The 17,911-nt window shown below is 35.4% G+C and overlaps 1 protein-coding gene and 1 pseudogene across 1 annotated transcript; one reads left to right on the top strand and one right to left on the bottom strand.

Moving 5' to 3' along the window:
- Nucleotides 1-3,070: 3,070 nt before the first annotated feature.
- LOC109091321 (hematopoietically-expressed homeobox protein hhex-like) lies at nucleotides 3,071-7,673 on the bottom strand. Its single transcript, XM_042734798.1, has 4 exons — nucleotides 7,280-7,673; nucleotides 4,544-4,722; nucleotides 4,416-4,466; nucleotides 3,071-3,390 (listed from the first exon to the last, which is right to left on the bottom strand). The coding sequence occupies exons 1-4, from the start codon at nucleotides 7,581-7,583 to the stop codon at nucleotides 3,226-3,228; spliced, it is 699 nt and encodes a 232-aa protein (XP_042590732.1). The 5' UTR covers nucleotides 7,584-7,673; the 3' UTR covers nucleotides 3,071-3,225.
- Nucleotides 7,674-11,186: 3,513 nt separating this feature from the next.
- On the top strand, nucleotides 11,187-15,663 carry LOC109091326 (annotated as a pseudogene).
- Nucleotides 15,664-17,911: the final 2,248 nt, after the last annotated feature.

Below are 17,911 nucleotides of genomic sequence, written 5' to 3'. Positions count from 1 at the left end.
GAAGCAAGAGTTGTTGTCAATTAAACTATCAGAGCCACTGGACATATCTCAGGCTGACGGGTCAATATTTGAGCATTTGTCGTCTAAGAGACCCTCTCTGTTCGTAACAAGCAGCGCTGGTGGCCTTCAGGTGAGGAGAAGATTCCTCCGGCAGCCCAGGAACAGATCACTCAGGCCTCATTGTTCACTCAAGTGTGCTGTTTGCTCTTCAATTAGGCCTAAATCAGCTGGAGATGGAGCTTTTATATCGCCGTCAGACTTTCTGCTTCACTGTCTGCGCTGTAAAATAATGACTTCTGTAAACGTGAGCACAGCACCAGATCATAAATACTCAGTCAGGGGGGTTCGTGAGGATAGGGCGCTTTTTGCCCAACAGAACGAGTTTGAAGTGAGTGATATGTGACCCTGGAGCATAAAACCAGTCATAAGGGTACATTTTGAGATGTATACATCATCTGAAAGCTGAATAAATAATCTCTGCATTGATGTATGGTTTGTGAGGAGGACAATATTTGTCTGAGATACAACTATTTGAAAATCTGGAATCTGAGGGAGCAAAAGAATCTAAATATTGAGAAAATCATCTTTAAAGTTGTTCAAATTAAGTTCTTAGCAATGCATATTACTAATAAAAAATTTTGATATATTTACGGTAGGAAATTTACAAAATATCTTCATGGAACATGATCTTAATATCCTAATGATTTTTGTCATAAAAGAGAAATGTATAATTGTGACTCATACAATGTATTGTTGTCTATTGCTACAAATATACCTGTGCTACTGATGACTGCTTCTGTGCTGCAGGGACATATATTTTAGTATTAACCCATGTAACGCCGTCAGTTAGTGTTAATAGAAATCTGTCAGAGTGATCTGGTCTGTGATAATGTTCTCAGAATGTTACATTTTTAGAAAAAGTTAGATGTTTGTTACTATTTTACACCAGACAGCATTCAAATGTAACATTTTCCCAATGTCTGCAAAATGGAATGTTTCTTTAAAATTTACATAATCAAGAAAAAAAAACATTTTTAAAAAACATGTGTCAGAAAACAAATAGAGAAATAACATTTTCATAATTGAATGAGAATGTAAGCAAAACATTCTTAGAACACATCTGAATATTTTCTCTTTTCTAGCTCAGATACCAGGTTTGTTTTATTGAGCTGTTACTTTTGTCTCAGATTTAAAATTTCTTCAAAAACTACAAGAAAAGCCTCCATACGTTCTTTATTAGTCAGAACAGATTTTGAGCTGTTCTGAAAATCCTTGTCCTGGTCAAAAATTAAAAAACTGCTTATAAATTTTGTTATGCTCTATTATCACCAAACCTTGGATTCAGTCTTATTCTAAAAGTTTTTTTCAATTAGCACAGATTTTTTTTGTTTTTTTTATGGAGCTGACTGGTTGCCTCATTGATCTGAGCTCATGCACCAGGTTATTGGGTGAATATCACCAAAATTATTTACAAATAGTTAGTTTTTTCACTTTATTTAAAATGACAGTCCTTTTTTAAAATTGCTTGTAAATGTCTCTGTATGCTTTATTATCACACATGGAACTGATTGGTCATAGACCTCTTTGATCTGAGCTTATTGACCAGTTTTTGACTGAAAATTATCCACAAATAATGCTTTTTCACATGAGCTCAATGAGGTCTAGTCAATCAGTTCCATATCAGAACACAAAACATGTGCTCATTTAAAATGAAAAAGGCTATAAAGAGATTTGCTGATAAGCACAATGAGAGATTAACAAGCAATTTTGATCATTTTTGACCAGAAACACCACAAGAGGGTATAAAGAAAATATAACAAATACAAATTGAGACTTTTTAAGAGGGTTTTTGCATGCACTCTTTAAAATAAAGATTGCAAAAGCATGTTTTGCAGCAAAGCCATAGAAGCTGTGTTTTTGTGTTTCCTCAAAGAACCTCAATTCTTAAAAATGAAAAAAAGCATGAAGAATATTTAAAAACTCTAAAGAATTTTGTGCATTCTAAAGCTTCTTCGTGGAACCATCAATGGCAGTAAAAAGCTTGATTTCTCAGAGGTAAAGACGTGCTCAGGACGTGTTTGGGCCTGCGGTCAGAGCTTCAGTTCACATGCTGTTTTTTTTTCAGGATCACGATTTGTGAAGCATTTCTCAATTCAGGCCGAATCGATGCTCATGGTGTTGGTTTTGGAGCAAACTCTCACCGCTGCGAGGCTGTTGAACTCTCTCCGGTGCACAGAACGCTGTGATTCATCACCCAGGATCCTCTCTCTGTCCAATCATTAACTACAGCATTAGCACAAACTCAGGCCTGTGTGTTTGTCTTGCTGGAAGCAGAAACCGCTGCTGATCGAGAACAGATCACCGAGCTCCAGATCTGAACTGTGCTGTTGTTTCTTTCAGGAAGTGATAGAGTTTAATTGATTTTAATGACTAACAGATCATCTGCTATGATGAGAGGATTGTGAATCAACAGATAAAGGACTAATAACACTGATAAAACTATGCTCATTCTTCATTACATCAGATTAAAGGAAACACCATCTGCCATATCACAGTTTTTTTCAGCTGCTTACACACAGAATCTGTCCTTGTCACACAGTTTCTGAAAGCTGTCACTCAAACAGCAGAAACACACACCAAATCTACAAAACCATACACTAATTCACTGCCTTTGATTTAGTTTCATAAAACACTTTTTGCAAAACACAACACACAATTCTCTATGTAACACACAGAAATCTAACAGGAATTAATATCATGACAAAGGTGTTTGCAGATGTTTGCTTTTGAGATGTGTTTGTGATATTTTTAATGCAGTGCTTCATTTTGCAAGAGATGTGAAGCTTTTTGCATTTTGTGTGCAATTCTTGGATTTGTTTGTGTGTTTTTTTTTGAAAAAGAGGGGAAATTTTTTGAATGTTTTTTTTAAGCAGCTGAAAAAAAATGCATTTTGAAACCATTTAAGGTTCACATTTAACATTTAAATGTGGAAATAATAAAACCTTAATTTTTTTAGATATGTGTTTTGGGTATTTTTTTTTTATTAAGGAGGAATTTTAAATATATTTTACCCAAAATATTGTTTATTGACTAAAACAAAATATTTACACAGTTTCCCACGAGACACCAGATACAGGTTTGGATCGAAATCTACACATCCATTAAGTTAATTGTGCTACTAAATGTACAGTATGATACAGTATGTACAGTGCTGAGGTCGAGGACTCATAGCTGGGGGTTGATGGAGAACTGTGGATCCTCCTCGATGTCCAGCTCCTGCTCTGAATCCTCGGACTCCTCAGACTCGCGCATCACATCTGGACTCGATCTGTCCGAGTTTCTCTGCTCGCCAGAGTCCTCCACATCTCTCTTACTGCTCGGAGGATTCTCCTGTTTCAGCACCAACATCACACAAGCATGTCAATATCAAATGTTGTTTGGAGCTTTTTATTGCGCGGCATTTATTTATTTTTTTATTTTTTTTATTTTCCGTACACCACGTGAATTTCATTTTCTATTTTTTTTCTTTAAAAAAAAGAGATTATAAATATTATAGAGATTTTCTATGAATTATAAACATTAGGCTATATTAATATTATAGCCTATTCTAAAATAGGCCTATTATTTAGATTTATAATTTAATATTCAGGATTTTAGATAATTATTAAAATATTTAAATACATGTTTCTTTTAAGATAGTAGAAAACATGATACAGTTCTATAGTATAATTGTTTTACTGCATTAAAAAAATAGTTTTAAACTTTATTTCGTTTTTTTTATAGCCTTCATTTTATTTCGTTTTATTTTTTTACTGATTTATTTATTTATTTATTTATTGCGCTGTTATAAAGCAGTGATCAAAAACGAATGATCAGGATAATTAAATAACAAAAACACAAAACAATAAATAGACCAGGTGTAGAAACGATTTCACCCAGAAATCGCAAATAAATTTCACCAAAAAAAAAAAAAAAAAAAAAAAAAAAAAAAAAAAAACAGCAACAAAGAAACGGCGAGGAAGCATTAAATTAAACGTGAAATTTTGTAAAAGACCGAAATACTATTTTCTTGTAAAAACCTGCTCAATTAAAAAAAAATCTAAATTTTACTTCGAAAAATCATTTGTAGTGTAATAAAATAACAAAATAAAATAGAACAACAATATAAAGCTGTTTTCCTTAAGATTAAAGTCACTTTAAAAGTGGGAAACCTTCATAAAATTTATTTATATGTACAGTGCATTTTTCTTTTTGTTTTGGTTGTTAGTTGTGTTTGTGTTGGCTGTAAATGTTAAAACAAAACGTCAGAAATCCTGATTATTATTTAGAATAGTTATAATAACACACAGTCTAGGATTCCGTATAATTATAATAAAATAAACTCTCTGACGTGTGTATTAAGAGCAGACTCTCACCTGTTTCAGTCGCCTCCATTTCGCCCGACGGTTCTGGAACCACGTTTTCACCTGCAGAAGACATCAAGAATTACTCATGTTTTGCAGTTTCGGCTGTGGGAGAGATGAGTGTTGTCTTGTTGACTCGCCTGTCTCTCGCTGAGCTGCAGCATCTTGGCGAGTCTCTTTCTCTCGGGAGGAGACAGATACTTCTGCGTCTCGAACTTCTTCTCCAGCTCGATGGTCTGGTCGTTGGAGAAGCGAACCTGTCCGCCTTTCCTCTTGTGCAGGGGCCGCTGGATGAACGGCGTCCACAGCAGAGGTTTACCTGCAGAACAGAAGGAAGAAACACGTGAATCAGTGCGAATTTGTTTTGATTTGGTGTTCTATTTACATGCAGAATGAACTTTGCAGTGCATATGATACGCAATGGGTAGGATTAGGATTGTGGGGTAGATGCCTAATAAATGCACGCGAAAACTGCATTTCCTGTGCACCTCAACCAATTGCGTATCGTATGCACGTGAAAACTGCGTGTTATATGCACGCCAAATGATGATCGCATCAAGAATAAACGCGCATTTAAGAGGTCTTCAGACTGAAGGTGAATAACGTGTTTGGTTTGCCTGTCTGTCAGCTCGAACATCCGCTGAAAGCTGGGGTTTATGAGCAGAAGGACTATGGCAAAATTTCCGTCCATGTGTTTCCTGTTGGTTAATCTGGTGAATGGGGTGAACATCCGTCTAATCCCCTCACAAACACAGAGGAAACTGCGATTCATCCCGCCAGTAAAACCCGAGCAATCACCTTCGGATGGACACGTGCTGGGACCTTCAGGAAATGATCCGTTTCTAAAGGTTTTTAAAATGTTAATCTTATTTTCTATCGATTTAAAAAAAAAGATTCAGAATTTAATATTCAGGAAATTAGATACTTATTAAAATATTTAAATATAGGCCTCCAATAGCTATATGTCGTAAAAGTATTTTAGAGCATAAAAATAATAATTTAATAATAAATATGATTTTAAGAATAACAGAAATGTTGTATAAATAGTTTATATAATATATACAACAGCGCAAAAACGAAATAAATGGTTATATATGTTTATGTTTATGTTTATGTTTATGTATTACTCATAAAGTATAATATATTGTCTATCCATTTATTTTTGGCCATTTTCTTAAAAAAAGTTTTAAAAATATAACTATATATTTTTTAAAGCATTTAGGAATATATTTTGTCCTCCATATATTTCAGTCCATGAAAATACATTCACATGTGTCACAGTTGAAGAAAAAAAAATGTGTACAGCACTTATTACATATTCTCAAATAGCCTTGCAATTCATAAAACTAATTTATTAGTTGGTGTAATAAACTTGGCAGCTTTGTGATTTCTTTTTGACTTTTTAAGGCATTAATAAAGATATGAGTAGCCTATGTATTAAATATAAATGTATTTGTTTAGATGATATAGGCTATCATCAGTTTAGCATAGGCCATATTCATATTAGCGATAATAAAACTGATCTCAGATTTCTATAGGCATGTGTTTTGTTTTAAACATCATGCACAGCTGAAGCGTGCGCGTATGGAGTCATTATTAAGTTCCGTGAGGTGTGTTGAGCTGTTCGAGCAGTTAGAGGTTCAGCCCAATGAAAGGAAACGAACAATCCGTAAAAAACGGATCCCGGCTATCAGAAGTCGAGTGTTTCCTGAATATGTGTGTATTGAGGATGTGGATAAAATAATCAGCAGAGGTGCACGAGTCCTGCTCCAGGAAAACATCTCACAGCTTCTGAAAGCACATTTACTCTATCGAGAGCTCAAGGTTTCCGGAGTGAACGGAAAAGGGTCAGGGCTTGCAGAGCACAGGCAGTTTGAACCTCAGACCAACAACACGTGAGGAAGACCAGCGGAGTCTTCCTCACCCAAACACGCTTCCTGTAGAGTTCAGCAGCTGGAACACGATCCGAATTCAGCAGCAGGGCCACACGAATGCGCTTTGAACTGCAGTTTCGAAATCAAGAAGAACTTCCTCTTCAGGTCAGTCTGGTTTATATTATTAACCACATGAGCTGTTGGTAAACAGACCTCATGAAGCCCAGCTTTCTATGTCCAAATCACATACTTTTAGGCACAATTTCACAATGCACGTCGGCTTTCATGTTTACGCACACATATTTCTATCCGACTTAACCCCTAAAAACGAGCTTTGTGGGTACAAATGAACGCTTTTAGGTTGATTCATTCATGTTAAATAATTTTGACTTTAATAAAACAGATTTTTGACCAGATTCAGTTAATGTGGAGTCAGATTTTTTATATTTAAAAAGAAAGCGTCAACCACAGGTACAAAATTTATCACAATGCAGGGCAGTAATCTTAAAATATACTAATTTAGCATTTTAGACACTACTTTACACTCTTAAAAATAAAGGTTACAAAAGGGTGCTTTTGCAGTGATACCATAGAAGAGCCCTTTTTGGTTTGCAAAAGAACCTTTCAGTGTACAGTTTCTAAAAGAAGCGTTTTGGAGAGCATTTTAAAAATAGAGCTATTGATGCCAATAAAGAACCTTTATTTTTAAGAGTGTAGTGGTAAAAATGTACAAAAGTGTAACTTGAGAGCTTGCTAGGGTAAAGTGCGTATCACTTGGCGTGCTATTTTTACGCAGAAATTGACTTTGGCCTGCATATCTAACGCAATGTTCAGGATTAGGGGTGTGGGATAGGTGCGTATCATACGCACGCCAGAGTCATGCGAATAAAATACGCCAAATATAATTGAAAATTGTCCTATTGATACGCATTTTCATGAGACCGGGCTCTTCACCAGTTCTGGTTTAGATCTAAACAGGACAGAAAGGAGTCTGGCTCTCACCCAGCGGGTCGTGGCGGATCAGCGCGTGCGTAAAGTCTCGCTGGAACGGGTAGATGGACGCGTAAGCGAGCGCCTGCGGCGACAGAACCGGGTGGATCGGCGTGGGCTCGTAGATCGGGGTCCGGTAAGACGGGATCAGGCTGGTGAACGACGAGTTTGGAGACGGCAGGGTCGGCGTGGGCACCACCGGGCCAGGCGCGGACGCGTTTCTACCCAGAATGTCTTCGATGTAGAAGGGCGTCGGGTGAGCGGGCGGCGCGGGCGTCGGCGCGTAAAAAGGAGCGTGCGAGGGCTGGAACTGCATGGCTGGAGAACAATCCTGTGACTTCTGCTTCCATGCAGTTCGTCAGGTTGCGATGAGCGAAAGCGGGAGGTCACTAGTGAGGGAGGTGATGATGTTTTATGAGGGAGGAGAATAACGGGTCAGACTTCCTGCAGGTACGCGAGCTCTGATTGGCTCTCTGAGAAGAATGAGATGAAGGAGAAGACAGAAGAAACCCGAGGAGGAGGAAAGTCAGGATGCACCTGGATTAAACACACACTCGTGAAGCAATCTCACTTTCATTTAAGCCTCATTACTAAACCAAAAGCCTAGTGTAATGGCATTTCATGACATCATACATTAATAAAAAAAAGTCATAATTATAAACACGTTCAAAAAAACATTAAATGAAATTGCTTAAATTTTAATTAAAATGACATTCAGTAAACTGTATTTAATTACTACTGATGAAAAATAGATTGAGATTCTATAAATTAATAGAATTAATTATAGAAATGACTAAGGAATAAAAATCAATAGAATTCAATTGGATAAAAACAAAGATGTTATGATTTTTTTCTGATTGTATTCTGGTTATTCGTCTACGTTAGAAATTATTTGATTTAAATATTTTGTGATTTTTATTTTTATGCTATTTTGTGCAATGGATTAATAAAAATAAAACAGTAATAATTATAAACCCGTTAAAATAAAAAGTTTAATTGCTTAAATGTGTAATTAAAATGAAATTTTAATTAAATCAAATAAAAAAATTAAATCAAGTTGAAATTAAAAAATTAAATCAAGTTGAAATTATAGAAATTTATAGAATTATTATAGAAATGAATAATGAATCAAATCAGTAGAAATCAAATGGATAAAAACAAAGATGTTTTTATTCTGATTGAATTCTGATTATGTTGGAAATTATTTGTAGTAAAGATTTTGTGATTTTATTTTTATGCTGTTTTGTGCAATGGATTATTTAAAAAATAAAATCACGAAATATTAACGAGTAGTAATGTCTTTGATTTTAATGTCTTTACTAAAAATAACTAGAATATAATCTTGTATTTAATTCATATTTATTTGGCAATAATAAATTGTGTAGCTAAAACGTTTAAGTTTGTGTTTACACAGAAAATAAACACATTCACTGGCAATCAAAGCATTTTGATATAAAACGTTAATGGGAAAAGTTAGTTAAATGTTTGTATACCTTCTATTCCCATACATTCAAAAATACACATTTTCAAGTAGGCAATATTTTTTAAAATATATTTCAAAATCTAAGAAAAGGTTAAAAATATACATGTGCTAAATATGTTTCAAAACAGGCCTGTGTAAATATTTGTTTCTACACATGTATTTGCTGTTTTTTTTTACAATATTTTTGAAAATATATTTTTAAATATAAATATATTTTTAAAGAATTTTAAAAAATATATTTGTCCTATATATTCAAATATTTTTTTTTTTTTTTTACATATGTCAGCATTAATGAAAAACTTGCAAAACGTGTGAACATATAACACATCTGAATAAAAGCAGCAAGGAAAAAATAATAATGATAATAATAATAATTATTATTATAATGATGAAGTGCTATCAAACGATTAATCGCGATTTATCGCATTCAAAATAAGTTTTTGTTTACATAATACATTTATGTGTACTGTATTTATTTATTATGTGTGTATATATATATATACACACACATAAAGTATATATATATATATATATATATATATATATATGTATATATATATATTTAAAAATGTACAGGTATATACATTTATATATTTATATTATTATATTTTATATTATATACATATATATATAAATATATTTAATATATAATATTTTTCTTGAATATATACATGCATGTGTTTGTATTTATATATACATAATAAATATACACAGTACACACTCATATATTATGTGAACAAAACCTTATTTTTTGATTAGATTAATCGCGATTAATCGTTTGACAACACTAATATATATATATATATATATATATATATATATATATATATATATATATATATATATATATATATATATATCGCGATTAATATATATATAGTTCAGGTTTATTTTAATAAATTTCAAGTCAGTTCTCATCAGCATACAGTTAAGTGGATGGTAAGGAATTAAACACTCATCAGAGGAGCGCGTGTGTCTGCTCACAGTCTGATTGAAGCTCTTTGGAGATCTTTCACAGATAAATCCGACTAATATCACCTGCAGATGAAACCCTGTCACACATGAAAGGCTGATCTGGGAACAGCTAATATTTGCGCTTTGCCAATCATTGCAGTTAATTGATCTGCTGTCACAGTCGAGATTATTCTGATCTCACATTCACACTGGACAGAGAAAACAACGGCCTTGAGAAGCGTTCCTGACACGGAATGTTTGATTAAACGCATCAATAATGACGAACTTTCATCTTTTCCTCGTTTCTCAGAGAACAGAACGCGGTTATAAAGCTTCATTCGAGCCCAGTTCTTCAGTTCTCCAGTAGCACGGACTATATAATTTCGTCATTTACAGTCATTTGATAAGAGAAGTTCGATCTGATCACTTCTTATCAGAGGCGTTCGGCGCTATTGATCTCGGTCAGTTTCAATTAGCAGCTGATTAGAGCCGAATAGAGCTGCAGACCGAGAAGGAAACAGATATGAGGTGTGACAGGAACACTTATCATCATTCACATTCACTTCATCTCAAACAACAAACTCACACAATAATCAACAAGCGTTGAGGTTCAGGAGCGTTCTCTCGTCTGTAGGGCCTAAAAATATGATGATAAAAAACAGACAGGTTAACTTAAGAGATGATTTTATTGGTAAAACATGAACATGAACACCACAGCATATTTACACTGATTGTATATATATATATATATATAGAAGAAAATATCCTGAGAACGTTTTACTAACGTGAACATTCAAAACATACATTTTTAAAAACGTTTTTTTTTTTGTGTTGTTTTTTTTTTATTTTTTTAAAAACTGTGTGTGTGTTTTATTTTTGAGTTTTCTATAAGTTTTTTTTTTTGTGTAACATTTAAAAAAAAGAACGTTAGACGAATATCCAGCTAAAACAAAAGTTTTATAAATAATGTTTTTGTGCTAATGTTTTGAGATCACTATTAAAAAGCAGAGAACTTAACTAAATGAACGTTCTATTAACGTTACTGGAAGAACGTTTGTTCATAACTGTGAGAAATCGTTGCTAAAAACGTTCCGAGAACGTTCATCAAAACGTCGTTTTCTTGTCCGAACGCGTGTTGTTATTGTGCGTCTCAAGGCCTGGATTCTGTCGCCATCTGCTGGATGCGGGGTTCTTCATTTGGACACTTCCTGCTTGTTTCCTGTTCCCTCTGAGGACAACTGGAGAAATGGAGCGTTGAGAAAAGCGTTGAGAAAAGTAACAGCTGCGTTCGTTCTGTTTTGAACAGTTGTATTTGTTTAATGAGAGACAAGATTCGGGTCACTAAAAGCGCTCATTTTATTTCTTCAGTTTAATTCCACGCGTGTCGCTGGTAATTGTGTGCCTCCCTGTAACCATAAACATAATAAATATATAAGTATTTGTTATTATGTCTATGCCTGTAACAACAGACGGGTTGTGTTTCACTAATAAGTGTCCGCCCCCTGATTCTCGCTTCTGGTTGGTGAGGAACTAGTTCCGCCCCGTCGCCATGTATCGTTCCGCACGGAACCTGCAGCGCTTCAGCGCGGATCTGTCGAAGCTGTGGGCCGCACAGAGATTCAGCAGCCTCCGGAACATCCGCCCAGCGCCGGGGCTCCAGCTCAGGACGCTCAGAATGGTAAAATCCTGCTGCTTTTGCGGTGTTTGGTGCGCTGTTAGCTGCATTGATGACCTTCATGTTTAATAACGATCTTCTGAAATCACACTCATCTAGTATCATTCATATATTATTTCATAATATTATGTGTGTGTGTGTGTGTGTGTGTGTGTGTGTGTGTGTGTGTGTGTGTGTGTGTGTTTGCTCTTAAATTGGGGTGAAAGTGTGATGTACAGTGATTTAGAAACATGAGTACTGGCTTCGGATCAGTCATGAGGGTCTACTTTTCGAAACTGATTATTCCTAAACATCATCTGAAAGCTGAATAAATAATCTCTCCATTGATGTGTGGTTTGTTAGGAGGACAATATTTGTCTGAGATACAATTATTTGAAAATCTGGAATCTGAGGGAGCAAAAAAATCTAAATATTGAGAAAATCATCTTTAAAGTTGTTCAAATGAAGTTCTTAGCAATGCATATTACTAATCAAAAATTAAGTTTTGATATATTTACGGTAGAATATTTACAAAATATCTTCATGGAACATGATCTGTACTTAATATCCTAATGATTTTTGTCATAAAAGAGAAATGTATAATTGTGACTCATACAATGTATTGTTGTCTATTGCTACAAATATCCCTGTGCTACTGATGACTGCTTCTGTGCTGCAGGGTGATAAATATCAGATATGACGTATGTTCTGTGGTTTCAGGCCAGTTCAGAGTCGTTCCGGATCGAGAGGGACACGTTCGGGGAGCTCAGAGTCCCTTCTGATAAATATTATGGAGCTCAGACGGTCAGATCAACCATGAACTTCAAGATCGGGGGAGCCACGGAGAGAATGCCAGTGAGAAACACACACGTTACTCTTATTAATATCAGTTTATGATCTGTAACCGTGTATAACGGTGAGAATAACTCCTCTTCCTGTAGATTCAGGTCATCAAAGCCTTTGGGATCCTGAAGAAAGCTGCTGCGGAAGTGAATAAAGATTACGGTTTGGACCCGAAGATCGCAGACGCCATCATAAAAGCTGCTGATGAGGTGATTTATCTCTCATAGCATCAATACTGTATGATCTGCAGCAGTTATTATACATGTTACAGCCGTGTCTCTGTGGGCCGGTCATAAGATTCACAGAATGACACGCAGCGTGTTTACTCTGGTCTGTGTTCTGTGTTTGGTGTGTGTTCTCCTTCCCAGGTGGCTGCTGGGAAGCTGGATGATCATTTCCCGCTGGTGGTGTGGCAAACAGGATCCGGAACACAGACGAACATGAACGTCAACGAGGTGATCAGTAACAGGGCCATCGAGATCCTCGGAGGAAAACTGGGCAGCAAAGACCCTGTTCACCCCAACGACCACGTCAACAAGAGCCAGGTCTCACACACACACACACACACACACACACACACACACACACACACACACACACACACACACATACAGAGACACACACACACAACACACAGAGACACACACAGACTCACACACACACACACACACACACACACACACACACACACACACAGTGACACAGAGAGATAGTTGTATACACACACACACACACACACACAGAGACACACACACACACACAACACACACACACACACACCACAGAGACACACACACACCACACACACACACACACACACACACACAGAGACACACACCCGACTCACACACTCACACACACACACACACACACACACACACACACACACACACAGTGACACAGAGACACACACACACTCAGACACACACACACACACACACACAACAGAGACACACACAGACTCACCACACACACACACACACACACACACACAGTGACACACACACACACACACACACACACAGACACCCAGACACACACACACACACACACACACACACACACTCACACTCAGAGACACACACAGACTCACACACACACACACACACACACACAGTGACACACACACTCACACTCAGACACACACACAGACTCACACACTCACACACACACACACACACACACACACACACACACACACACACACACACACGCTCTCACAAAAAAAACACACACACACACTCTCACACACACTCTCACTTACACACACACTCACACTCTCACACACGCTCTCACTTACACACGCTCTCACACACACACACACTCACACACACACACACACACACACTCTCACACACGCTCTCTCTCACACACACACACACACACACACACACTCACACACACACTACATTAAAGATCTGTTCAGTGCTTTAAAGTGACTGTAGAATCAGAAGTGTGTTTACTGCAGTACTTTATTCTCAGAAGCTGGAATCAGTCACACACTGTCGTGTTTGGTGTGTGTGTGTGTGTGTGTGTGTGTGTGTGTGTGTGTGTGTGTGTGTCTCAGGGAAGGTGAACCCCACGCAGTGTGAGGCTATGACTATGGTAGCAGCTCAGGTGATGGGAAACCACGTGGCTGTTACTGTCGGAGGAAGCAACGGACACTTTGAGCTCAACGTGTTCAAGCCGATGATCGTGAGTCGCCTTCACAACTAACCGTCTCGAGCAAAGCGGCTCACATTGCTTTGAAAATACACATTTAATCAGTTCATGCATTGATTCCCTGAGGACAACAAACACCAGAATGTGTCATTTTTATTTATGTTTAGAATTCCAGAAGGATTTTTGAATGATGAAACTATTGTGAAATACAGATAAACACATCTGATATCACAAGCAAAATGATTGCAAATATTTCAGCCCTCATGGATACAATAATTTTTGTTTCTGCACAGAAGCAGTCATCAGTAGCACAGGTATATTTGTAGCAATAGACAACAATACATTGTATGGGTCACAATTATACATTTTTCTTTTATGACAAAAAATCATTAGGATATTAAGTAAAGATCATGTTCCATGAAGATATTTTGTAAATCTCCTACTGTAAATATATCAAAACTTAATTTTTGATTAGTAATATGCATTGCTAAGAGCTTCATTTGAACAACTTTAAAGATGATTTTCTCAATATTTGGATTTTTTTTTTGCTCCCTCAGATTCCAGATTTTCAAATAGTTGTATCTCAGACAAATATTGTCCTCCTAACAAACCACACATCAATGGAGAGATTATTTATTCAGCTTCCAGATGATGTAGAAATCTCAATTTCAGAAAGTTGACCCTCATGACTGGTTTTGTGTTTCAGGGTCACAGATGAGTTCTTTATAAGGGATATAAGTTGCAGGAACACCCACACCACACACACTCTCAGACGACTTGTTCTCAGGGTTTAATGTGTAATTTCTGTGTTCCAGATTAAAAACGTGCTGAACTCTGCCCGGCTGCTGGGCGACGCTTCGGTTTCGTTCACCAATAACTGTGTGGCTGGAATCGAGGCTAATACAGAGTGAATCAACAAACTGATGAACGAGTCTCTGATGCTGGTCACAGCGCTGAACCCTCACATAGGTAACGACAGCAGGGGGCGCCAGAAACACTGTGCTCCTGAATCCAGATCAAGATTCGAGCAAATCAGGGGCCGATGTTCAAAAAGTGTATTCTGGATCAGAATGATCTGGATCTGGAAATCCCATGTTTTGTGATCCACAAATTATACATTTCTCTTTTATGCCAAAAATCATTAGGATATTAAGTAAAGATCATGTTCCATGAAGATATTTTGTTCATTTTCTACCTAAAACTTAATTTTTGATTAGTAATATGCATTGCTAAGAACTTCATTTGAACAACTTTAAAGATGATTTTCTCAATATTTTAGATTTTGAATATTTAGATTTTTTTGCGCCTATTTTCAAATAGTTGTATCTCAGACAAATATTGTCCTCCTGACAAACCACACATCAATGGAGAGATTATTTATTCAGCTTTAGATGATGCATACATTTAATTTAAAAAAAATTGACCCTTATGACTGGTTTTGTGCTCAAGGGTCTTGATTTTTGTAAAATGTTGCAACAAGATGTTAAATGTTTCTGTGATGAATGAGTGTATTTGTCCAGTCAGCTTGCTCCTGAAGTGTGTGTATCGTTCCTGTGTGTCTGGTCTGCTCTTCTCTTTCAGGGTATGATAAAGCCGCCACTATTGCAAAGACGGCGCACAAAGAAGGCTTGACTCTGAAAGCCACGGCGGTGAAGCTGGGCTACCTGACGGAGGAGCAGTTTGAGCAGTGGGTGCGACCGCAGGACATGCTGGGACCCAAATAGAGCAGAGCCACGGGACGCCCGGATAAAGGGCACGGGAATGATGCCTTTGTACAATAAAACACGCGTTTCACTCAAATGCATTGGTCCTGTGTGTCTCTGCCGGATGAAGCTGAGGATGTTGTAGCACGAGATCATCAGTAACATCTGCGGATGTGTGCAAATAGATTTATTCATTTGACAGACGCTGTGTTTTCAGGGTTTAATATCTGATCAGTGTTTGACGAGAAATACAGAAATATATCCATCCCGATATCAAGAGTATAAAATAATGGGGAAGATGTTTACTTTTATGTTTGGTTGTGTGAGTGTAATTGTAGTTCTCTTTTCTAAATCATTGCTGGGTATTATACTGTTACACTGAGGAAAAGGTTTATTTACAGTGTGTAGCACATTTCATACACTATGCTAATTCAGTGTGATTAAAAAAAAAAAAAAGAATTAAAAAGCAAAAATAAAAATATTTAAATAAAATCAAAGAAAATCATAAATAAAAAAAATAAAATAATATAAAACACATGTATACAAATATAATATATGTTGCTCACAGAAACACATTTACTTGCTGGGTGAATCTCACTAAACCAGTTAAGAAATTTCAGATTTTATTTAACTTCAAAATCAAAAGAAAATTAGATTTTGCATGAGAAAAACTCTTTTTTTTTTTCTTATAATGACCATGTATTTGTCCTTTCCCCCAATATTATCTGTAATATAAAGAAAAAAGATTTATATTTGATGCATTTCCTTTAATTTCCAAACGTAATATTATTACTATTATATAGATGAATATTTTAAAATTAGTTATATGTGCATTTTAATTCTAGTTAAACTTTTTTTTTTTTTATGTGGTTTTGTTATTATTAGTATTTGATATCTTTATAGTTTTTTTTTATTTTTTTTTGGTGTTGTATGATTGTTGGTATCATAAATAATAGTTTTTTTTTTTTTTTTTTTATTTTTTTTTTATTAATAAAAAATGATTGTTGTATATATTTCAGAAAAATATGTTGTTTTTTTAAATATATTTATAATATAAATTATATTAAATATAGACATGTAAATATTTTCAAAATATATGCATGCATGTGTGTGTATTTACATATACATAATAAATATAAACAGTACACATATATATATTATGCAAACAAAAACTTTTATTCTGGATGTGATTAATTGTTTGACAGCACTATTAATTTTATTTATAGTTTTATTTATTTTAGTATATCAAGTTAAACTAAATGAAAAGGAGAAGTGTTGCTTTGGCAAATAAAATCTAAAATAAAGTTTCATTTTAGTTAGCACATTTTATTTTTAGTTAACTATTATAACCCTGTTCTGGTCTCAGAAACAGGCTGGACTTGTTTAATATTGTGTGAGATGTGAGCAGGTTTCCTCTCTGAAGCGCTGATGATGATGATGATGAAGATCCTCCTGAGCTCATCTCTGGCTTTCACCTGCTCTGCTGCTTCCTGACTGCTGTGTTAACGTCTGTGTGAGTTCATTCCCAGCATGCCGTGGGGCGGCGGGGGTCAGAGCGGCATATGGTCACAACAGGAGAGAAGCTCTTATGTCTTATGTTACACTCTCAGAAAAAAATGGAGCAGTACCTTTTTAAAAGATACACTTTTGTAACTTTTATAAGATACAAATATACCCCCTTCAGGTACAAAGCGGTGGTTTTGAAAGGGTGCCATTTGTACCTTTTTTCTGAGAGTCTAGAATATTTTTGTGAATGTTTTATATCCAATATCATCCTATTTAATTTATTTCTGTCACCTATTTGATTTATTTTTTGTGATTGAGACTATTTTATCGCTAACTAAAACTAAAAGTATTTAAAATAGTTTTCAGTAATTGAAATAAAGCTGAAATAAAATATAAATATTACATGAAAAACAATTATTTTTTTTATTTTCAAAAAGATGAAATGACTAAAACTGAATTTAAAAATTTAATATAGAAATATATATAAAAAATATTATAAAATTACTAAAACTTAAATTTAAATGAAAATATATAAAAATAAAAGATGGTTCAAAATAGTACAAAATTGTTGAAAAATTAATTATTGGAGTAAGTTTTACAATTAAAAACAAACAATTTCCCTATTTCTACTTCAGAATGTAATGTTTAATTTAATGCTACTTGCCATTTGATTGTAATTATTTGTGAAGTCTACTAGCACTTTCTGAGTGATTAAGACCTTAAGAAGTAAACCCACCCTGAGAAATATTCACTGCCCCAGTGTCTCTCCCCTACATATATATTTAAAGATAACTCTCATAAATCATCTGCTATTGATTAGTCAGTAACAGAATTATGTT

This window comes from Cyprinus carpio, chromosome B12 (assembly GCF_018340385.1).
Source record: "Cyprinus carpio isolate SPL01 chromosome B12, ASM1834038v1, whole genome shotgun sequence".
NCBI lineage: Eukaryota > Metazoa > Chordata > Actinopteri > Cypriniformes > Cyprinidae > Cyprinus > Cyprinus carpio.
Note: the sequence above shows the minus strand (reverse complement) of the source record. Positions and strands in the feature narration are given on the sequence as shown.

Bases quoted from the DNA above. Each gene is read 5' to 3' on its own strand.
- LOC109091321 (XM_042734798.1), bottom strand. From the start codon at position 7,583: ATGCAGTTCCAGCCCTCGCACGCTCCTTTTTACGCGCCGACGCCCGCG. The intron at 4,723-7,279 runs GTGAGAGCCAGA...TCTGTTCTGCAG, and splicing joins GATCCGCCACGACCCGCTGG to GTAAACCTCTGCTGTGGACG. The intron at 3,391-4,415 runs GTGAGAGTCTGC...GTGCTGAAACAG, and splicing joins AATGGAGGCGACTGAAACAG to GAGAATCCTCCGAGCAGTAA.